Source organism: Lutra lutra, chromosome 13 (genome assembly GCF_902655055.1).
Source record: "Lutra lutra chromosome 13, mLutLut1.2, whole genome shotgun sequence".
Taxonomy (NCBI): domain Eukaryota; kingdom Metazoa; phylum Chordata; class Mammalia; order Carnivora; family Mustelidae; genus Lutra; species Lutra lutra.
In genome coordinates, this window is record NC_062290.1 from 12,536,409 (window position 1) to 12,560,192 (window position 23,784).

The window sequence follows — 23,784 nt, forward strand, 5'->3', positions numbered from 1 at the left end:
GCCACTGCTCCCATGCAAAGAAAGACCTGCCGGAAGAAGGGGTGGGACAGCACTGCCTTGCAGGAGGTACCAGAAGCCTGATGGCTCTCAGACCCCCCTGACCAGCTGCCCTGTCACAGAAGCCGCATTTCCCCTCATTGGGTGCAGTGCAGTCATCTACTCAGTGCACTGGAAGGAAAAGAAAAGCCCAGCAGAAAGAAAGAATCATGGTGGCTGGCCTGTCTTCCCTGCATTCTCTAAAGGTCAGAATTCATCTCTTATTTCCTGGAAAGCCACCAACCCAGCAGAGAGGGTAGGAAGAACCTGATTACAAAGAAGGAGACACGGTTACCCGCCAGCCTTGAACTTCCTCTCTACTGCTTTGGCAAGAGCCCCTGCTGATTGGTCAGAGTCTATCTGTCGCTGATCAGCAGCTCCTTTGGACTTTGCTTTTTTTGAATACAGAATTCCCGAAAGGTCCAGCAGGAGAACTAACATGGAATAAAGCAAGCTGCCGAAGAGAGTCAAGCTCCCAAAAATAGGCACGGGAGGATGGCATGGAAAGGTGTATATTTTTAGCTAGCAATTATAAAGCTACTGCATTTAATTGAGGTGACAGTGGTACGAAGTAGAATGTACTTATTTTCTGTCCAGTACCTGTCTTTGAGTCTGCCACTCTGCTGTTCACTTCTGGACCGGAGTGAGAGATCCTTCTCTGCTTTTTAACCTCTTCCTTATCAGCCCATTGCAGCAAAACATCACGTAGCTTGAAAGCATGTATGCATAGATGCATGGGAACATGCAAGGAATAGTGAGATGCTCAGTCCCTCTCAAACCCTGCATTTCTTTTGCTTATTTTCAGCCTCCTCCTCTATTTCCCTCTTCATTCCTCCTCTCCCTTCTTTCTTTCCTTCCTTCCAAAAATGTTAAGACACTGTGCGATATATACAATAGATACATACATAAATTTAAAGGCTCCCAGTTTATATGTGCATACACATATTAATCATATTTAATATACTGTATTTCATATAAATATATTAATAATATAATTAATAACTAATGATCAATAATGAATATGTACATATATACACACATATTTTCTAGGAGTCTTTAGTTAAGATATTAACTAGGAATCTTTAAAGCACCAGCACACAGTCGCGTCCACAGTGACCTACGTGGAGGCTAGTTGATGTTAGATATACACACACAGATATTATATATAATATATTGACACATATTGACGCATGCCTAGGAATATATGTCTATTATCCGCATCTGTTTATGTTTCTGTACGGTGCCTGCCTTTAGGATCACTTGCTCTTTCTCTCATGTTTTGGATAATTGAGTTCATACAACTTCATCGACACTTGACTGAACTTTGGTGACACCGTGATTCCACAGAAATATTTGTTTCTATGGAATAGGAACTATATTGGTTAGGTAAAGCTCAGTTCCAAGTTTAGAACCTTAAAAACTGAAATGTTATTAGTTAAAAGAATATAGTTTTCATAAGATAGGAATAATGTAGCTGAGGTTTTTTTTTTTTTTTTTCCTGACCATACTGGTACAAAACAAGAAATAATAGAATATATTAAGAGCTGAGTGAAGCTAAATTTAGCCAGGGGGAAAATCATAAAATTAGGTACCATTGAGCGGGTCCCTGAAATTCTGACCACAAAGAAAAGTAGTGGATTTATGTTAGGTAAAATGGACAATTCTAATTCCGTGGAAGGAAACCAGGTTTTGTTTTTATTTACCATTTAGGAAAAAAAAACCTAGTTTTTAATAGGTAGTAGATTCTGAGAGCATGACACTGTTATGTCTCTTCATAATTATACTGTCAGTCTGAAAGGGCAGGTAAGGCCAAGTTCATGGACACCAAAACTTCATGAGCCTAAGACCTAACAGAAGTGAGGCAGGCCATCCCTAAAATAAATTAGGCCATGGGAAGATTTTTTTTTTCCCCCAAAAGAAGAAATATCATGTCAGTGACAAATCCTTTACTTACTCAAGACAGTATCTTATCAAGTATTACTCAACAACTTTTTTTTTTTTTTAAAAAGTCCACCTAGGCTCTGTCAGTTAAATGCCCAACTCTTTTTTTTTTTTTAAAGATTTTATTTATTTATTTGACAGAGAGGTCACAAGCAGGCAGAGAGGCAGGCAGAGAGAGAGGAGGAAGCAGACTCCCTGCTGAGCAGAGAGCCCGATGCGGGGCTCGATCCCAGGACTCTGAGATCATGACCTGAGCCGAAGGCAGCAGCTTAACCCACTGAGCCACCCAGGCGCCCCAAGTGCCCAACTCTTGATATCAACTCAGGACTTGGTCTTGGGTCGTGAGTTCAAGCCCTGTGTTGGGCTCCCCATTGTGTATGTAGCCTACATTAAAAAAAAAAAAAAAGCCACCTAAAGTATGACCAACCTGCCACTAGGAACAAAAAAGGAAGACAGCCCACAGTCACCAGCCCTGATACCGAGAAGAAAGGAGGGGGTTCGTGAACATTCCCTGGGTTACTGGGTTTTTTGAGTCCATCTGTCAGGCTAGTTCAATTCCTCTAAGAATTCCCAGATCTGACAGGCAGTCAACAGCTTTGCTGGGTATGACATGTTTCATTTCAAAGAGTCCAGCTTGTAATTTCAAGTAGGACGGCTGTGGTTAGAGGTCCAATCAACTCAAGGTTTCGATTGCTTTCAAGCATTGCTTCATTGAACACACTCAGCAATGACAGAACCGCCCAGGCCAAAGCAGCAAAGGCTGAGGGAAAGAACTCGAAAGTCCCTTAAAGCAAAAGGGTATTGTAACAGCTTTCTGAAAAACAAGCATACTAAATATACCTTTTTCATAGTGATGGATCCTCTACTTTCTGAGATGCAAGAAGAAAGGAGATATTTCTGGAACTGGGATGGAATCCAGGGGGAAGACTTCATCTTTATCACTCATAACTTACTCATGCTGACTTGTGAAAGAATTTTGGATGCTCCTGCTTTCACTCCAGCTCAAATCTTTGTTGGGTTTTACCTACAGTTTTTTAAATGATCAGGTTTTTAACTTTTGCAAATATTTGAGTAGATGTCAATCCAAAGAAGTTAAAAAATGGCATTGCACTGTTTACACTGACATACAACTAATATACGCATTAGATACACACATCAAACACATACACTAACTATACACATGGAATTTTCCAGAATTGTCCCTATTTCAAATGTTCCACCCAGTTGGTAGTTACAAGGCCATCCAGTCTATGGATGCCCTACCCAGCTGGTAGTTACAAGGCCATCCAGTCTAGATTTTAGTACTGAAACTATGGTTTCTGGACCCATATGATCCACTGTGTTGACTCTAAGTGACATTCAGATTTTGATTTAGTAGACATTTTCTGAACACCTTCTCCAGATGCAGGGTTGGTGTTTCAAGTCAATATTTAGTGAAATCAGAGGACCTTTATTACATGGGATATGGCATATTATTTTTTTCTGAGCGGCCTCACCAACACGTGATGGATGGATTGCAATACTCTTGACTGAAATATTTGATGCATAGAACCTTTTAGAGAAATGGATTTTTGTAAGTTTCAATACAGAATACTTATTATTATATAATATGTTTGTTATAACATTATATTTTATGATGTTATAGATAATATAATAAAAGATAACCATAAATATTTTAGGCCACTTAGTGGGCTCTGTGGCCTTGAGCACATCATCTGTTTTACAGACGATGACATTAACAACATTATGAATCACTAAATTCTACCTCTGAAATGAATAATACACTATATGTTAATTAAATGGAATTTAAATAAGAAGATTGCCTGCGTAGGTTGTTGTGAGAAAAATGAATTAATATGCATAACCCGGTCAGAAAAGACCATGACATATTCTTGGAGAAACTGAACTAGCTTGAGTAGATGGGCTCAAAAAACCAAGCCACCTGGAAAATGTAAGTGTTCAGTAAATGCTGTTGCTATTATTGTCATCATTTAAAGCCCTGATTTCCTCACCAGCACCTTGAACGGGGAGATTTAATCTCTATGATCCCTTCAGTTTCTTTCTCTTGCTGTGGTGTCCTTTAATTTCCTAGGGAGTGACCCAAATCCTAGATGAGTGGGCCAGCGTAGCAAATAGAACATAAGAATAACTAACTATTCTGTCTCTATGATTTTTTTTTTTTAATGCCAGAATGATGAAATGATCAGTCCCAGGTAATTTCCCCTGGGGGCTTAATTACTTGGCCTAACTTTGAATGCTTTGGGAATCCAGAAGGAGAGAGACCCCATCAGCCTTCACGGAGAGCAGAACAGCTTGTCAACTGGCTGTTTTCACTCTCTGGGGGCTCATTCTGATGCGGCAATTTTATGTTATAAATTCGGGAGAATGTTTGGACAGGCTGAAGGCCAGTTGTTCCAACCATTGCTACTGTAAATCCTTCATTCCCCAAGTAGTTGCTCTCTTTCTCAAGTGTCCTCCTACACAGAATAAATGCTAGTTGTGCGGGCTATAAACTGCTTAAAATTAGGCTTTGCCTAGTGAGTATGGCCCCTCCTAAGAAAGATTTTTTTTCCCCTTACCTTTCCCAGTATTTTCCCTCCACCAAACTTGAGGGCTCTATTTCTTGCTTCCAAATGCATAGAAAAAGTATTTAAAAAAAAATAATGGTGAGAGACGAAGTAGTTAAGAAGATATGGGTGGTTTTGTTTGTTCGTTTGTTTTAGAGAACTGTCCAGAAAAGAAAAAAATACTGTTCATCAGTAGTTCAATTTCAGTGGAGTTTAACGAAATGAATCACTTCTGATGAGACGTGGATTTTTTTGGTAACTCTGCTTGCAAACAATTCAAAGGGAAAAGAAAGACAGAAAGAGAAACAGAGCATGTGAGAGGAGGCATGAAGAGGGATTCTCTTTGGTGGTTCTAGTTGGTTTCTACCACTGTCCGTGACATAGCCTTTGTTGAGCGTGAAGAGTAACACCGAACCCTGACTATTCCATAATAGGTCATTGTTAGTCCAAGGTTAGTCAAGGACTGGTATGGAGGGAGCCCTGCTGGTTGTATTATACTCAACAAACAGGAAACTTACAATGGGATTGTCTCCAGGACCAACTTCAGAGTCACATTTGTGGAGAATACAAATTCAGTCAAGGTAAGACTGGCAGGAATACATCAGTGAAAGACTGCATATATTACAGATATCAAGTCCAGACTAGGTCTTCCTACTTCTTTTCATCACATGATTTCTTCTTATCTTGTGGCTCCTCCACATGGACTGCATATGCAGGGGACAAAGGAGGTTTTGACTAAGGTCAAATCCCACAAGGTCTAAAAATCCATGATACTCTCCAACTCGGCAAATCACCCAACAAAATGTTGGGACATTCAATGAATTAAAATTAATTACATAAACTTCACAAGTAAAACGGGTCTGCTAGTAAGTGCCATTTCTTCATTATCATATTTAACAATCACCCTTTGTTCAAGGCATGAAATTGTGCAGTTTTCAGTACGTGCTCATAAATTGCATTCATGTGCAATTTTAATGGTTAGGAGGGCTTGGTTAAGGCGATGGAGGGTTGGCCTGCTCCTAAATGTTTTAAATATTTTAAAGTGTTTCAATAGAGTCATAACATTGATAACTCATCACATTGATAATAGGAGGACCAAAAAGTTAATTTTTACAGAAAGCAGGTTTGAGAATCATGGCAGAAGGGGAGAAGTAGCTATTGGTAGCACTGACTCTGGTATCATTCTAACCAGACACCTACACTTTTCTATAAGTACAGGTAGGAGGGCTTAGGTGTGGGATCCACGTCAGTTCCTAAGTTTAAAACTCAACCTAATGTTTTTAGTGGGGGAATCCCACTGTCAAATAACGAAAGAGTCCACCTTAAAACGTATGCATGTGAAATACATGAAACAATGCAAGCATTTTAATGTTAAATGTTAATGTTAAATTATATATATATATATATATATATATATATATATATATATGATTATGATGGTGTTTAAAACAAATCTAATAACTTACATATAGGGGGAAAAAAAAAACCAGAGGGAAATTTAACAAAAGTCACTGTGCTTGTGGGGCCGGGGTCAGTATTTTTCTTCCTTTTATTTTGTGGTAGTCTCTAAATTGAAAATAAACATATTTTTAATCAGTGTGTATTGCTTTTACAATGGAAAAAATGAACTGGATCAAAGCTACGTTCATACTCAAGTTCAAGATGATTGTTCCCTGAGAGCTGTGACATTAACCTTAAGTATGGGAGAAGACTCAGACCATGTAAATGAATCATAGAACCCAAGACAGGCAAAGCTGGCTGGTACCCAGAGGTCATTCAGATTGTGTCTTCCATCTCATCAAATCATTAGAAGGTGAGATTTTTTGGCTGGAGAGTTAGAAGCCAGTCCTTCTTATATTAGATGAGAGAAGAGGAAAGTACTCAAGATGCTTATTCAGAAACGTCTGGATTCAAACCTTGAGGCTGCTTTTTAACCCTCCCTGTCCCTTAGGCAAATTATTTAATCTCTCTCAGCTTTAAAGAGGAAAAATGACAATAATACCTAGTTGTTAAGGTGGTTTTTGATTTAAAGGAAAGAGGGAGAGAGAGAGAGAGAGAGATGGGGGGAAGGAATACGTATTAATTTCCAAGTATCTCATAAGTACTCAATAAATGGCAGCTTTTAAACATTATTATTTGGGGGTGCCTGGATGGCTCAGTGGGTTAAAGCCTCTGCCTTCGGCTCAGGTCATGATCCCAGGGTCCTGGGATCGAGGCCTGAATTGGGCTCTCTGCTCAGCGGGGAGCCTGCTTCTGCCTCTTTCTCTGCCTGCCTCTCTGCCTACTTGTGATCTCTGTCTATCAAATAAATAAATAAAATCTTTAAAAAATAAAAACATTATTATTTGAATTTCTTTAATTTCTCAGGGGCCCCCAGGCCAAAAGTATTTCAAAGCCATTTCTCTCTGGTTTAGAAGAGAATGAAGATAATTACCAAAATCTCTGTCCTGAGTCTTCCAAAACTGAAGAGGGTAAATATTTAAGGTCATGGAATTTTTTTTATAGATGAGAGTTATTGTGATTCCATCCCTTGATTTCTGTCCTCCTCCAGCCTCCCCATTTTTTTAAATCGCAAAATTCCCCCAAAACATCTTATTCTCACTTGTTTCTGCTTCTCACAAGTCTCACTCTTTCTTGAATGAGATTTGGATTTTTTCTACACAACCACTGAAACCGCACTCCTCAAGGTCAAGAGCAAAATCGTATCTTGCTAAATCTGGTGGCCGATCTTTAATCCCGGTGGTACTTGATATATGAGCACAAGCCTGTTCCCTCCTCCGTTCCCATGTATTTGCTATTTCTTTACTATCTCTCCCCCACCGGCGCGTAGGCTGTCTGAGGATCGGTACTGCCATAACCCCAGCCCCGTAAATACCTCTGGGCATGTAGCAGGTGTTCAAGAAATGAATGAAAAACTGCACACATAGTTTGTTGAACAGAAGAGTATCGCACATAACACGCAGACGCTAGCTTGCTCCAGGTGATGTAGAGGGGGACCCTGAATGGAATGTGAATGAATGTTCCCACTAAAGACCACCCCATGGGTGCCATGAGCATTCCGGGAATACAGTCTAGACTTCTGTTTGATGCTTATCATTTATTGGCATGTGTGATGGTTTGGCTTCAAAAAAAAAGATGCATTTCCTGCCTGGTTTTTCCCGCAGTGAGCTTTCTGCATATGCCCACGCTGATCTGTGGACAATGTGTGCTGTGCCAGGCATCTGCTCTGCTTCTGGCCCCTCTGTGTGCCCATACCCCCAGGGCATCTGGGAGTCTGCTGGCATGTTGTAAGAAGGTTTGGAAAATTCTCCTCTCTGAGCCCTCTGGCTTCCCCTCCCGGGGCTGAGAAAGCTATGAAGTACTGCTCATCTGGCCAAGGGACAACACTGACCCACACAAGCAGCTAAAACAGCTGCAGTGGGGATGGGGAACGTCGGACGACCAATGAAAGAGGAAGACAGAGATTACAGCTCCCAGATGGCAGATGGTGGAGGTCTGGTTAGAAATCGGGTTGTCAAGAAAACATTTTGTCTTAGGCAAAGCTGGAACATTGGCATTTAAAGCCACACAAGGGCCCTACTGGTGTCAGGAGGAGACCCTCTCCTTCATGGTCCTAGCCCCATTTTGGTCCATAAAGGAACCTGCAAGCAGGTGTGTCATCTGGGTGCTGTGCCCTATTCCAGAGCATTCTGCCATGGCAGGGGCATCTCTCTGGAGGTACAAGGACTGAGGATGCGGCATCGAGGCGCTGGAAACATGGGTGTTCAGAGAGGAGATTTCCAGAGCGCCATGGAGAAGGAACTTGCCATTCAAAGTGACTTCCGGTCTTCACTGTTCCCAGAGAGTGCTCTCTCTGGCAGGAATGACTTCTGTGTTTCCTGCCAGGGAACGTGCATGTTTTTGGCAATGTGAAATGGGAGCCTAAGGAGAAAGAATGAACACATACAAGGAGAGGAAGAAAGATAAATGAGAAGCATTGTTGTCCAAGTCTTTGGAAAGTTACTCATCCTCCCTGATACTGTCTTTTTTTTACCCCCCTCCCACCCCCAAATGCCGGCAGAGAAAGTGTCACAGAGTGAGAAAAGGAAAAGCTTTGGAATTCGACTCATCTGTGCTTGAATCCTGGCCGTTTCAGTTATGATATTGGCTGAGGCAAGAAACCTAATTTCTCAAGCCTTAGTTTCTTCATCTGTGAAACTGGAGAAATAACACCTATCACATAGTGTTATTTTGAGTTATAAATGAAATATAGGTGCAAAGTGCCTAGCATAGGGTCTGAAATAGAGTCCTCCCTAAATAGTAGTTGGAGAAAAAAAAAAAAAAAGGGCAGTGGGAGAAAATACAGCATCAGATGTGGCAGACCTGGGCTTCATTTATCAATTTATTGATATTTAAATTTATTTTTAAATTGAGCATCTGCTTTGTTTCTAGAGACATGTGGCATGCTGGACAAGAACATGCCTTCATTGAGGCTAAGAGTGCAGAGAGACAAAAACACATGCAAATATGAATCCATGAGAGAAGGGCACAGTGTGGCAATTGCCATCACAAAACAAACAGTGGTGTGAATGGGGGAACAGCTTTATGTAGGGTGGTCAGGGAAGGCTTCCTGGAGGAGGGGAGGTTCAAGCTGAGAATGAAAAATGACAAGAGCCAGTCCTGTGAAGACGGGAGGGAAGGAGTCACAGTCAGAAAGAAGGGTACAAGCCAACGTCTGAGACCCAAGAAACCCAAAGTGGCTAAGATGAGAGACCAGGGCCAGAGTAAGGAAAGAGACACACATGTAGGTGTTGGCGGTCATTCCCAAGGAAAACTACTCCTGAGAGTCTATTATTGCCCCCTGCCCCCCAAAAATGCTGCTTTGTGATGGGATTTCTCCCTCTGGTTACCAGCCTGTTCTCTACGGGTTTGGAAACAAGATGATGCTTCTTTTTTTTGAAGTGAGGTCATCTGCCACTATTCGAATCACTGGCATCTGACTGTTGGTTAGTGTTGGTAGATGACAGAATGGGGAGCTTGTGTGAGCATTCTGTTGTTCTGCAGGAGAACTGCTGGCTCCGTGGCAGAAGTCCTGTGGCTCTCTCCATGCGGGGGAGCCTGATGAAAGGACTCACGCCTTGGGGTTGACATTCCTGCAACAGCTGCTGGAAATTACTGAAAGAAGTTGTGTTTCTTCCCTGACCCAGCGCCCGGTGGAGGTGAGCATGCTGCCAGGAAAACTCCATCTTTACTTCTTGGGTCCCAAGTCAGCCTGCCTCCCCCTGAGGCCGAGAGGGGCAAGTTCCCTCTGCTCTGGGCAGAAAGTACGCTTCCCCGACCTGGAATGAGGCTGGCGGGAAGCAGCAAGGGACCTTGATTTTCTCAGTGGATGGATGGTAGTTATCTTTATTTTTCTGTTTATTTTTGTTTTTTTTTTGGTAGGCTTTAATTCACTTTGTTTTTCTTGTATAAAGCATGTGGTGGCTACAGCAGGAGCCTGGGTCTTCTACACCGAGACTCTGGTGTGGGTTGTTACAAGATGGTCAGGGAATCCCTGATTGGGAAACTCGGTGAATGCAGTCTGTTTCCAGAGTCAGGGTGAGCCAGATGTAAGACTTGGGAATGACATCAAAAGTGGCCTTGGCGAAGTTGCCCAGGGTGGCAGTGCAGTCCCTGGCTAAGGGGGAGCTATTGTCTGTACTGGCCACCATCAATAGCTTCGTGGGTACGGGAGCTGAGGCAGTGCCAGTGCCCCTGGGGTCAGGAATGAGGCGCCCCGGCACAGAGGCACAGTGGCTGGTCACCGTGCATGGGACAACGTGGGGCTTGCCGATCTTGTTCCCCAAGTAGCCTCACCACACAAGTCCATGGAAAGCTTGTCAGGAATCATGGCCCCACAGATGGCAGTGGCGACCTCTTTGGACTACTTAACACCCAGACTGCCGTGTCCATTGTCCTCTCTGATGGCAACAAATGCCTTGAACTTGGTCCACTGGCCAGCACAGGTCTGCTTTTGCACAAGCATAGTCTTCAAAACCTCATCCTTGAGGGTTGCCCCCAGGGAAAGTCAACGATCTCAGATTCCTTGATGGGCAGGGAGGAGAAACACATCTCCTCCAGGGACTTCACCTTCATGTCCTTGACCAGGAGGCCCAGCTTGGTGATGGGGATCGACTCCTTGTCTTTGGCCCACAGAGAAGCCACTGTGTCTTTCCATGGTCCCTGGGACCCCCCAGGCCCACCCACAACATTGATGTCATGTGACACTTGGTGTTTTCTCAAGAAGAAGCAGGACTGTTGTCTTTGAATGGATGATAGCAGTGAGCAGGAGGTAGCAGGAGGCCCACTCATGTCACTTACTAGCTGAGTGATCTCAAGTCAGTAAAAATAGGGAGGATATTCTTTCTTAATATTGTGAGGAAGATGAAATTACAAAGCAACTGGTAAGCTAGGGATTAATTTACTCCTCCTCTTCCAGTTCCTGCCTTTCCTTTCCTCCTCTCCACGAGTCTGTCCCTCCTCTGCTCCCTCCTTTTTGTCCTCGATCATTGAATGGCTCATCGTGGGCACGTGCAGAGCCCTTGGGTGGGTATGAAGCACCCACAGTCCTTCTGACCACTTGTTAGAAGTCTTGGCCAAGTATTTGGAGAAGAATGTGATCACAGTACAGATGGTTCCCAACTTCTGATGGTTCAGTTTACGATCTTTCAGCTTTACTCTGGTGTGAAAGTGATTTGCATTCCATAGAAACTGGACTTCAGATTTTGAATTTGGATCATTCTGGGCTAATGGTATGTGTTAGGACATCTTCTCATGATGCTGGGCAGTGGTAGCTGCACTCCTGGTCAGCCCTGTAGTCACGAGCGTCAACAACGGATACGCTGATGACCATTCTGTACACATATAGACATTATGTTTTTCATGTTCAGTAGAGTATTCCAGAAATTATGTGAGATATCCAACACTTTACTATAAAATAGCCTTTGTGTTCAATGACTTTATCTAACTGTAGGCTACCATGTTCTAAGCACCTGTTCTGGTAGGCTCTGCAAAGCTATGATGTTTAGTAGGTTAGCTGTACTAAATAGATTTTTGACTTAATGATATTTTCACTGTGTGATGGGTTTATCAGGACATAACCCCACTGTAAGTTGAGAAAGATGTGAATGTAAAATCAACTTGATTGTGGCTAATTTCACCTAATTATACTTTTCCTCTGTTCTGCCCCCCACCAGGCCTGTTCTTAATATATCACGATGCTTCATTTGGTGTCATCTTTGGAAAATGAAGAGTATCATACAAGTGAAACCTTAGTTTGTTTTTTAGAAAACTTAAGCCCATCTCCTTGTGGCGAGTTATACCAGAACCTCTTTAGGCTCAAAGGCAAAGAAGGAAATAGAGTGTATAAATGGTAACGTGGCGGAACCAAGAATTTTCTTCCATAAAAGTCCCACCTGGAGAGCATTCCACATCTTACAGTCTTAGGCCACATCCCAGGCCAATGACACGAGCTTCCAGGGTTAGGATCCAGGTGTCAGTCATTTCTAAAGCTCCCTAGGTGATTCTAACACACAGCCCATGTTGAAACCACTGTGTGATTTTTTTTTTTTACACCCTGAACCTCTATGTTTCTATGAATTAAAAAGAGGGAGGAGGAGAAGCCAGAGAAGAAGGAGGAAACTACAATGGTGTGGCCACCAGAGGCCAATGCCATGGTCCACAAGAAATGGGGGGAGGTAAGTGTGAGTCCTATCATTATGGAAATGAACAAGACAGACCGGCTCCAGAGGGAGACTGAGCTCTGGCCACGGCAGATCACAAACCATGATACTGGGCAGGAGAATAAAGAAAACACAAGAGAGAGAAAGGCCAGATGAGAAAGAGGAAAAAAAGCAAATCAGATTTAAAATAAAGGAGGAGATTGACAGACAGGACATTTAAATTCTCTTTGAGGGAGAAAACAGCCAAGTAAAGCAGATAAATAGCAAAGATAAATAAGAGAGATGATATGACAGTGATCATCTTTATGCAGTGTGTGTCTGTCCTTCTCCATTAGGGTAATTTTCTCTGGTCAAGGCTTGGGTTTGCTGAAAGCAGAAAATAAATTGGGAGGATGGTCTATTGGGTGACACGCAATCAGCACCAGGCTAATGGCCCTGGGCTGAAACCTTGGGAATTGATGAATGTATCCATTTACTCGGAATCACACCTAATAAGAAGAAGCATAAATACTAATACAGATGGAAATGTGGGTGAATGACTTTAAATGGCAGGAGGTACATATACACCTTGATTAGCATGGACGAGAGAGCAGAAAGTATCCGGCTTTTGGACACCTGGTTTACAAATGACCCACGCTCATCAATGGCCTCTCCAGCTCCTTCCCATTTAATTTCTCCTCAACCCTCCTGCAAACACTGTCCAAACCACAACAAAACATACAGGTTTGAATACATTCTGCGGGATCAAAGCAATGGAAGGAAATACGTCAGGAACCACCTGTGTCCTCTGGAGCTGTAATTTTCAAACTGTAGTTTTACAGTCTTTGGTCAAATGAAGTTTACTGGGAAGGGTTAGAGACCTCAGATAAATTTAAAACAGAAAAAAGGTAAGAAAGTGTCTGTTACGCTTCTTCTCCTTGCATTTGGCCATGAAGGAGATGCTGGATGAAGCAGAGTGGAAATGATGTGAATATGAAGGTTGACATGAGTTTTCCAAATAAGACTGGACAATCTATGTGACAGCTTAGCCCTTCAAAACCTCCCCCCTGTATTTTTCCCTTCACTTGTTATACTGTCTTAGAGTCCCCTAATCAATAACTCCTTCAGTTCTGGGGCACCTGGGGGGCTCAATTGGTTAAGTGTCTGCCTTTGGCTCAGGTCATGATTCCAGGGTCCTGGGATCAAGACCTGTGTTGGGCTCCCCTCTCAGTGGGGAGTCTGCTTCTCCCTCTGCCTCTCCCCCTGCTCTTGCTCTCTCTCTCTCTCTCACATAAATAAATAAAATCTTAGAAAAAAATAATTCCTTCGGCTCCATATGCATCCTCCATCAGAAGCTTAAGCAGTTACAGAGGGCAGAGGGCTCTCAGTCCCAAATCCATGAACATGAATTCAAATAATACTGGCCTCCAGATTCCCAGGTAAGCTCATCAGCAGTGAGGTCATGGCATTGTACCAGTTGGAAGATGGGCAATGCTGGAGGAATGAGATGGGGAAATCCGATTCAGGAGTACAAAGAGGCTTTGTGGTGGGTAGGGTGGGTGAGGGGCTTTGTGAGCAATGTCGCAGAGAAAGAGGGAACAGGTTCTAAAATGTTAATACGTTAACAATTTTGTCTAGGGTCAATCCCGCCCCATCTAGGATCAATCTTTCTCTTCTTTGCAAGTACATTTCTTGGTTTCCCGTTCCCAGTCTCATTATAGCAAACCAGAATTTTGCTGTATTATTTACATTGCTTTATGAGACAGTGAGTTCTGAGCTGTAAATAGATCTTTGGATCACAGCCCATTTACAAGCGGCTGGCTTCCTGAAGTGTATGATTGACTGTTTGTCATGGAAGAGATTATATCTACAAAAACTGTTAATGAGAAATGTGGAGGTGCACACATTTAAAATTGCTCAGAGGTTAAATGTTCATCCAGATGGGGTGTCTCTGAGGGACTAGGTCTATTGGAATGTGAGGCGGTGTTTATGGTTCCTGTGATCCAAACTTAGTTGTTGCCATGGAAAGTCATCTACTACAGGGGTTCTTAACTCTCTGGAGTGATTCATCCCTGGGTAATCTGAGAATTGAATGCATTCTTCCCATAATGTGCTTATACATACAAAATTCTGCACACATTTTCAGGGGATTCACAGAACTTACTAAAGTTTTATTGCTGTTCTTAGACACGAGGCTAAGAATCCTGACTCTATTGAATTCAGAGAAAACACTAGTCCATGTATTCCTTTTTGTGAATAGTAACATTCCTATTTGGAAATTTACTGTAGGGTAGGGGTAGAGAATCCATTCCAGTACCTCTAGAAATGAGTGCATTTAACATTTGAAAAGAGGATTCAAGAGCTTGCACAAAATACAGAAAGATGTATAAGGCACGGTCTTCTTCCTCAAGGAAAATTAGATTTAGTTAGACTCGAGTGTAAAAGTATTGGTACTAGTAGTTGTGGCTGGAAAGGTAGACCAAGTCCAGACCAGAAAGGGCCCTGAGCACTACATTAAGGAACTAAAACTTAGTTCTGAAGGCAGCATGTTCCAACCTAACAGTCTTTCTTGTACAGTCTTCACTGTTTCACCATTTCTATATCCCAACACAACAATTAGATTGTTTTCTTCAAACAGATCCCCCTTTAAAATTTGTGTTTATTTAAACTTACCATTCATGGTTTTGTGTTTTGTTGTCATTATTTGTAATCTATATGAGAATTAATACATGCCTTTTAAAATAAAAATATTTTCGTATCCGGAATTTTGAAGTCTCATAAATATTTGTTCAGATTATTCCAGATATGAGAGAGAAAATGGGTTCCTACTTCAAGGGCATTTTTACCTTGGTCATACCTGATATTTAGAATATGGAATCAGCTGACATATGGTGGGAAGTGTTCAGTCCTTGAAAAAGATGCTCTTGGTTTAAGTACTGAAGTTGCTATGATGTGGAGATACTAACAGTGACCTTGACAAGGGTCACTATAATATCAAATAAGGAGACATGAAGATGATCTTTGTTAAATATGAAGCATTATACAGACATCATCACCACTGTCATCATCATTCTTACAATGAAAGTATCTACTGAGTACGTATTATGTTATCTTCATCTATTAACTTATTCAATTCTTATAATTAATCTTATAAATGCAATTATTATTATCTGGAGGAAAAAAACAAAGGCATCTAGTGGTTCAATAGTTTGCCAAGTGCCATGCATTAAATGGCAAATCTGGGATTTGGAGCCCAGCAAACAGATTCCAAAACCTGCATCATCCTTATTCCTAGAAAGGGATATTCTGATCGTCTAAGAGTTTCAGAACCTTCAGAAATCAACCTGCACCCCACTGTGTGTTGAGAACATGATATGGAGAACATTTTTAAGGGAGCATTACTTCTGCATCCTTTTCCACAATCTCATTTAAATTATTTAGATTTAAGTTATGTTAAGATGACATTTAAATGAATTTAAAAGGAGTTAGGTATAATTCAGCATCTGTCTCAAAGAGCATTTCTATTTCTCCTCAAACTCTGTGTTGGAGGAAACTTTTTTATTTTTATTATTTTTAAAGATTTTACTTATTTATTTGACAGAGAGATCACAAGTAGGCAGCGAGGCAGGAAGAGAGAGAGGGGGAAGCAGGCTCACTGCTGAGCAGAGAGCCCGATGCAGGGCTCAATCCCAGGACCCTGGACCTGAGCCGAAGGCAGAGGCTTAACCCACTGAGCCACTCAGGTGCCCCAAGAACTGTTTTTTAAATTTGATACATGACTCTATGATTTTCAGCCATTTGGCCTAAAAAGCCCCTTCCTTTGCAACTTGAAGCATTTCTTCCGTCATGACCATAGGGGTTCACTGTGCTTGTCTGGGCACTGGCGTTCAATGGGGAGGCCATTAGGAAGTTCCATGTATGTTTCCTCTTGTCTGTATTCTCCGTCCATTAAGATGAGCAAAGCAGGGAGCTGGAACTTGAAGGTGGGATGACAAGTCTCCCACCTCAAATTGTGCCTCACTAACAATTTTAGTGAGGACTACAAAAACACAAGGGCAAGAGTAGACATCTGTGCTTACACTCGGGTTAGTATCTATAGTTACTTGCAGAATAAATGCAATTACAGCGAAAAGTCATCCAGCACTTCCTACCAGCCACCCACTGAGCCAACATTCTTTACCCATGCTGAAGTGCTGAGTTCTCTCAGTAAGTCAGGCCCATAGAGTAACTGGGGTCTCCAGGAGCATCTCCTACACGACACCGAGACCCTAACCTGCCCAGTACCACTCAGCCACTGGCCCGTGGTATTAAGAGTCTGACAAGCATTGAATTTCCAAGCAAGGACTTTGTGGTCCTTCCCTGGATATAAGGGGCCATTGGCAAAAAGAGAAGAAACCTCTTTGTTCAGAAGTCATGTTTGCTTGATTTTTTATGAATCTGTGAAAAGATGGGTAGGAAGTCATCCCTCAGTTTCCCTCATGGGGCAGAGGGTGTGATGGGATATCAGCATGCACTTTAGCTACAACCTCATAAAGACACAGATCTCCACCCAGAGTCTCATTGGTAAGGCACAGACAACCCTCTGCCGTTGCCCTCCCATGTATCTAGGGGACATTCACCAGCGGTGGAGCCTGGGACTGTCCAGCAAAGACAGGAAGCTGTATAGGTGACATCTGGATTCCGCTCAGCCTCGTCTAAGGCAGGACATGGATGGAGGGCATGTGAGACCCTCGCGCCAGTCTTGATCATTTGGTGTATTATAATTTTTTTCTCTCTCTGTGTGTGTGTGTGTGTTTAAAGAATCAAGTGTATCTGTTCCAAGACGAGGAAGTGTGGCCAATCCTAGAACACATGGGTATTATTATCACTTTTAAAGTGGACAGTCCAGGGGCGCCTGGGTGGCTCAGTGGGTTAAGCTCTGCCTTCAGCTTAGGTCATGATCCCAGGGTCCTGGGATCAAGCCCCATATTGGGCTCTCTGGGCTCTCTGCTTAGCGAGGAGCCTGCTTCCTCTGTCTCGCTCTCTCTGCCTGCCTCTGCCTATTTGTGATCTTTGTCAAATAAATAATAAAAAATAAAATCTTTAAAGTAAACAGTCCTGGGGCTTCATGCAGTTAAGTCCCTTGAATGATGAAGCCAGAGTTGGAACCCAGGTTTGTCTGCTTCTAGAGTTTCCCCTCCTAACTACAACACAGGCATAGCGCCCATCACTGAAGCAGATGGCCCGGAGTCAAACCAGAGTCCATAAACCACATCTATGACTCCCTACGGAGAGGTAATGCTGCATTAGCGGAGATTTTAAGGCAATTTATGGATATTAAATATGTACCTCTCCTTGCTAACGTATATTCCTCTGAATTCATTCACTCATCCATTAAATAAAGATTTATCGAGTGTCTGCTGTGTATGCGCTGTGCTACTGACGGTTAAGGGATGAGTGAGCGCAGGGAAAACAGAAGAATGAATTAGACACAGATTCCGCTCTTTGGAGCTCACGTGAGAAGGCAGAGACATACCTAAATGACTTAAGGTATCAATGGTGAGCACCATGAGAGAGTTGCAAATAAAGGAATGCAGTGCATGCTAGGTGTGCGCGGGGGCAGATGTGAATGTGTGTGCTCATGTGCATTCGTGGGCACGTATGTGTCTGTCCATTGGTTACGGCTAACGAGAGAGCTCTGAGTTTGAATGAATGAAGGGAAACAGGCAATAAAAAATTAACTGCAAGAAGACTGGTTTAGGTAACATGAAAGGTCCATAAAAAAGTGGTGGAACTTAAGACCGGAAATCGAAGCAACACAGGACACCTTCCATTCGAAGGAGTGATGTCATCGGCTCTGGGCTTAGGTCGGAAGTCGCGGGCAGCACTGAGTGTCAGCGGCCAGCAAAGCACAGCTCGTGGGTCCCATTTGGCCCACGGCTTGTTTCTTGATGGCCAGTAAGTAGGAAATGGCTTAGAGATTTTGAAGTGTTGTTTAAAAACAAAGAAGCACATAAACAAAGAAACCGCGACAGAGACTTTCTGCGGCACACAAACCCCAGATGTTTGCCAACCCTTCGGCATACAGAATGGATTGCGGGGGGTACTGGACTGGGGCAGACCGGCTTAGTGTGGGGACAGAAAACAGTCTAGACAAGGAAGACAAGGAGGGTGTGGGTGAGAGCGTGAGAGGAGAAGCAAATTTCTCCAAGAACAATATGAAATGAATAGAAAGCATGAACACAAAAGGCCCATGAAGAGGTATTTTCCATGAGGCCACCTGGCCCAGAGGCTCAAGTTTCACGAGCCTACTACACCTGCCTAGTGAAGTTCTTCACTACAGAAGTTATGACAGTGCCAGGATGAGAAAGATGTCAGTTCAGCTCTGGAACCAAGTTCCTTCACTGAACTTAGCAAGGGTTAGACTGTCCTCAAAATATCATATACCACTTCATCTGTGAAGGCTACTTCTTAGAGGTGGCAACTTTCCCTCCAAACCTGCAAGGGGCTGAAAGTTCTCACAAAGGTCATGCGGATGCTTTCTGGACCTGGGAGGTGCTATCCTGGGCAGCATGGGGAGTAGCTGCTGGGGCTTCGCAGCAAGACAGCCTCTGGGGGGCTTATCCTGACTGGGTGCACCTCCCTCTCCCACCTCAGTCCCTTCCCCTGGTCCCCTCCAAAGGAGAGAAACAAGGCCTACCTCCTGTCCATATCTTTATGGAGCATCTAGTACTGTCTACATACATAAACAGTCCCTCCAAAAATGAAAATCACTTTAATGACATGACTTTAAAAATCTTCATTCCTGCCCAGTTATGGAAATGAGGACAATGTATTTCTTGTTAAGATTGCATTGCCTTGGGCACCTGGGTGGCTCAGTGGGTTAAGCCGCTGCCTTCGGCTCAGGTCATGATCCCAGGTCCTGGGTTCGAGCCCCACATCGGGCTTTCTGCTCGGCAGGAAGCCTGCTTCCTCCTCTCTCTCTCTGCCTGCCTCTCTGCCTACTTGTGATTTCTCTCTGTCAAATAAATAAATAAAATCTTTAAAAAAAAAAAAAAAAAAAAAAGAAAGATTGCATTGCCTTAGCCTACAGTGAGGGATATGTCATTTATCCTGCAGTGAGTATCTGTCACTAAAATACACTTGACCTTTTCAGCAGGGACCATGATGAAGGGACATAATGACTGTTAGGCAGAATCCCAGGGAACAGTCCTACAAAATACCTCATCTGGAGAGGACATTCACCTTCATTCAGTTTTATGACTTCCAAGTGGTTCCTGGAATTTTAATACTAACTGCTTTTCTAGGAAATTTACAGGACCTCTGAAATGGAGAGTTCTGGTAAGTTCTCATGGTTGGCATTGGAAAGCCATTAGCAGGCAGTCAGCAAGAAATCCATCCTATGTGTGGCAGGTTCAGGGGTTCATGTACCACTTTGGGTCTAGAGGAAGAGTTTGAACTGAGAGTCTCCTTATAGGCAGCAGTGGTCCTGGCTGTGAAACCCATCTGTGCACTGGCTTCTCTATACCAGGTGGCCAGACTACCTTGGACACTCAAGGATTAGAGGTGGCAACTTCTGCCCCAAATCTGGAAGGGGCTGAAGGTTCTCACAGAGGTCACGCAGATGCTTTCTGGACATGGGTCTTGCTTACTTGAATCAAAGCCAGTTTTCACAAATGTTTGGCTTTTTACACTCAGAAATTGCCTACTTCCCCTGCTCCCCCTCTTCCTGGCAGTCTCAGTGAGCTCTGGTGTATGCCAGCCACTGTCCTGGGCATAGGGACACCATCGTGAGCAAGAGGACTCCAGACCGTGCCTGGAGGAGCTTAGGGTCTAGTGGGGGAGCTGGCTGAAAGTGGCTCACTCCAGGCCCTCCCAACCCTCTCTGCTTCCCTGTGGCTGAACCTGTCAGGGTCTGGCCCTGGTGCCCCTCTGGAGGTGAGGTGTCCCCTCCCCAGTGTCCCCAGATGCGCACGTGGCCTTGAGGTGGTTCAAAGCCTGAGAGAGGCTTCTGCTCTGATTTAAGCTGCTCTTTTAACTTCCCGTCAGCAGGCAGACTCTTGTGACCTCTGAGGATAGGTTCTGTCCATGGAGGTGGCAGGGAATCCGCTCAGAGTGGGCTTTGGTGGGGTGATTTCTGCTAAGAACATTTTCCACAGAGATGAAATACTGCGGTGTGGAGTCCTGCTTCCTCGTTTAGTAATCAAGTCTGTCTGCATCTCCTCATCTGTCAGGTGAGGATAACGATCCTGCCTCTCTCTTTGGGCCCGTTGTAAAGATCGCGGGAGTTAATACATGTAAAGACTTAGCATACTGCCTGGCACACAGCAAGTACTCGTTAAATGTTAGCTCATGTTATTTCTGTTCACTCTAACAGAAGGTCTCTGTGATGATACCACATTTGCAAGACACTTTTCACCAGATGTAAGAAATGTTTCAGTAGCTATTGGAGGACACTTCAGAAGCTACGGAAGTTTCCAGCATTCCGCGGGCACGTCCCTCCCTTTTCTACCTGCATGGATGAGCATATTAGCATAGCAGTCCTGTGTCACTAAGATATTTGACAATAAGCCCATCAGTGATTCCCTAGTCCCAAACAAAGGGAAAGCCTTGAAGGGAAGCATTTTCCAGGAGGATACCTATTTTCTCTCCTCAACTCATTTGGTGGAGGCAATCGGAAGCATTGGGGTGAGCTTCACTAGGGTGCGGAAGCCCGGCTGTGCACACTTCATTAAATCTGGGCACAAAATGTAGTGTCTTAGCTACTGAGGGGAGGAGGCTACAGGAGCCAATGGAGGCTGAGGAACGTTGTGAGCTTGGCTGGAAATGAAGAACAGTTGGCGTGTGATTCAAGAAAATGTTTCGACGGACCAAGGGAATATGGAGAGGGCTCTACCACTCATGGGGGACGCTGTTGACATACCAATTCCTTCTTCTTCATGCACTCCATGAGGATGATGAACAGATGCTGGGCTTGGGTCCGAGTGTACGTGAAAGTCTTCTGGATGGTCACCAACAGCTGGTCCCTCAGAGATTCATTGATAAGTCTGCAGTTAGAAACAATGTCAACATTAGGTCAACCTGGCTCCTTGTCACTACGTGTTTCTGAGGAATATTCTAGAACCCAGGAAAGCACTGTGGGGATTGAGTTTAGACAGGAGTTATTTCTTCCTATATTTTTCTCACCACAGTTATTTCAGCTGTGGTAATTTAAAACTACAACAATAACAGTACACTTAAAAATAATTATCCATTTTAATGTCTCAGAACCTAAAAGAGTAAAGTCAGAGATGAATTTGGTTTTTTTTCTTTGTCTCTCTTTTTTCCTTTTATATGGCAAGTGTCTAATACCCTCTTCTGCAAGTGCTCTTATAAAAAAAAAAGCCTTACTCATTAGCACCGTGGCAAAACTTTACTGTATTACTTACATGAAGATTTAAATTTCAACTTCATCTCTAATTGTGGGGGGGGAAGCTTTCATCTCAGTAATTTGAGCACCATTGAGGAGACATGGGACTTATGTTTCTTCTAAAACCACTTCCTGTAGGTGGTAACTTCTCTGACCTATGATTCAGATCACCATTTATGTCAAGCCTTGACATAAGCCAACAGGAAACTGACCCACAGGAGGTTTAATATGGACTGTTTCATCTGGAGAGAGTTTTTATGCTAGAGAAGAACGAGGGAAAGCAAGGGAGGTACCTGATACCCAGTCACTGCCCTGTTGCCTCTTGAAGACAAACCAGATGTAACTTTTAACTCCACCTTCACTAACTGGCCTGGTGAGAACTGGGCTATCTTTACCAGCCATCAGATGGCAGGGAATGAAAAATCATTTTACTCTTCAGAGATTCTGTCCAAAATCAGGAGGATAAAACTGCTTCCAAGGACCAGTAACAACATTATCATACTTTGCCTAGCATTTTATAGTTTTATCATTTTTTTCCATAATTGAAGAACCAGAAACTCCCCTATACAAGTAGTAAAATATAAGTATTTCATTTGGTGCTCATGGGAACCCTGTAGGCAAAAGGTCTGTACAATTGAAAAGGGAAAGGTATTTTAGCTGTAAGAGCTGGATGCTTAAGGGCAGAGCTAGAACTAGAATCTAGTTCTTCTGATTCCTTGTCCAGTACTCTTTCCCTTATGCCACTTTCTCTCATTACTCCAAGGCCTCTCTTCATCACTGTGACTACCTGAGAAGCAAATTATAACATTTGCTTTCATGTGAAAGCATAACAAATTTTGTTGCTTCCAGAAAGCAAGACGGCAGGCTTGAGGATATCCTTCTGTGCCCCAGGATTGTGTGAGGATTACCTGAGCCCACTAGATTGGACAATATGGTGCCCTAAGCTTTGAGGAGGGTGCACTCCTCATGATGGAATTGTATCAAGGATCCTGCAATGTCATGCAGCTCGATGGAGGACGGGGTTACGGCTTCTGCACCCCAAGTAGATTTATACCATGAATATTTAGAAAAGGAGAATGATCCAGATGAAGTTGAAAAAGAAAGTAGAGAAGTTGTGACAGTTGGATATAATCTAGTCTGGGGGTATAGGGAAGACTCCTTTGAGGAAGTGCTGTTTAATCTGACACTTGAAGAATACAGGAGCATAGCACGATTGGGGAGGTGTTGGGGCTCAGTAAGAGCCTTCTTGGCTGATGAGATATTACCAACAAGCCCAGATTGAAAAAATAGGGTCGGTATGGCTGGAACATGGAGAGCAAAGAAAGAGTGAAACAAGATGATGCTGCAAAAGGGGTGAGTATGGAGAAGATCATGGGAGACTTCTGAGATGGTGTTAGAGACTTTGGATTTTATCCCACAGGTAATGAGGAACCTGCGGGAGAGTGACATGATCCCATCTGTGTCACCAAATTTCCTGAAGGGTCAAGACATGAGCACTCTACTTGACAGGCAACCCATGTGGATGGGTCTAGAGGGTTCTGCGGTACTGAGCATACATAAATGCTATACGTGATTAACAACACAAGAAGACACTCTTCTCATTAGCCACTTGATAGATCTAATCATTCATCGGCAGGTGTTTAATTTTGATAACAACTCGAGATTTGTTTTCCATTGCTAACCATCTGTAGTGAAATCCCAGTTCCCAGAGGTCATTAACTGTTTGAGGGACCTGTCTGTTATTCATATGTAGTCTATCAGTTTGTAAAAACTGAGAAACCATGTACAACTTAGTCGATTGTGAGGAGAGCTGAAAGACCTTGAAGATGTCTTTATACTAAAAAGTATAAAGATCTTATACTTTTTAGCCCAATTTTGCAACTGAATGAAGTTGTGCCTTTAGTTAAATCACTTAGCAACAGAAACCCAGAATTCTACCTCTAGAAGTACAAGGATTCTCTAGATTGGTGTTTTCTAAAGTGTGGGGTGCCCATCACTGATGGAACAGAGTGGTTTTAGGTGAGACGAAGATGACGTAGTCTTTCCGAAGGATTAAGTTATACTCATTAAACATCAAATGACTGTTATCCCGGCTTTAGTTCTTGTACCATCCTGATTGCATCAAGAGGAAAATCAACATTTTTGATGCTTCTTTGGCTTTATTAACTCATTA

At 43.1% G+C, this 23,784-nt stretch overlaps 1 protein-coding gene and 1 pseudogene across 10 annotated transcripts in view; both read right to left on the minus strand.

Annotated features, from left to right (window-relative positions):
* Nucleotides 1-23,784, minus strand: part of TRPM3 (transient receptor potential cation channel subfamily M member 3) — a 797,862-nt gene that overhangs the window by 145,006 nt on the left and 629,072 nt on the right. For all 10 annotated transcript variants that reach the window (XM_047699836.1, XM_047699834.1, XM_047699832.1 and 7 more), the window contains one exon: nt 21,126-21,249. In XM_047699836.1, coding sequence (XP_047555792.1) covers nt 21,126-21,249 — 124 coding nt within the window. The remainder of the gene's footprint in view (nt 1-21,125; nt 21,250-23,784) is intronic.
* LOC125083694 (40S ribosomal protein S2-like) lies at nt 328-13,482 on the minus strand (annotated as a pseudogene).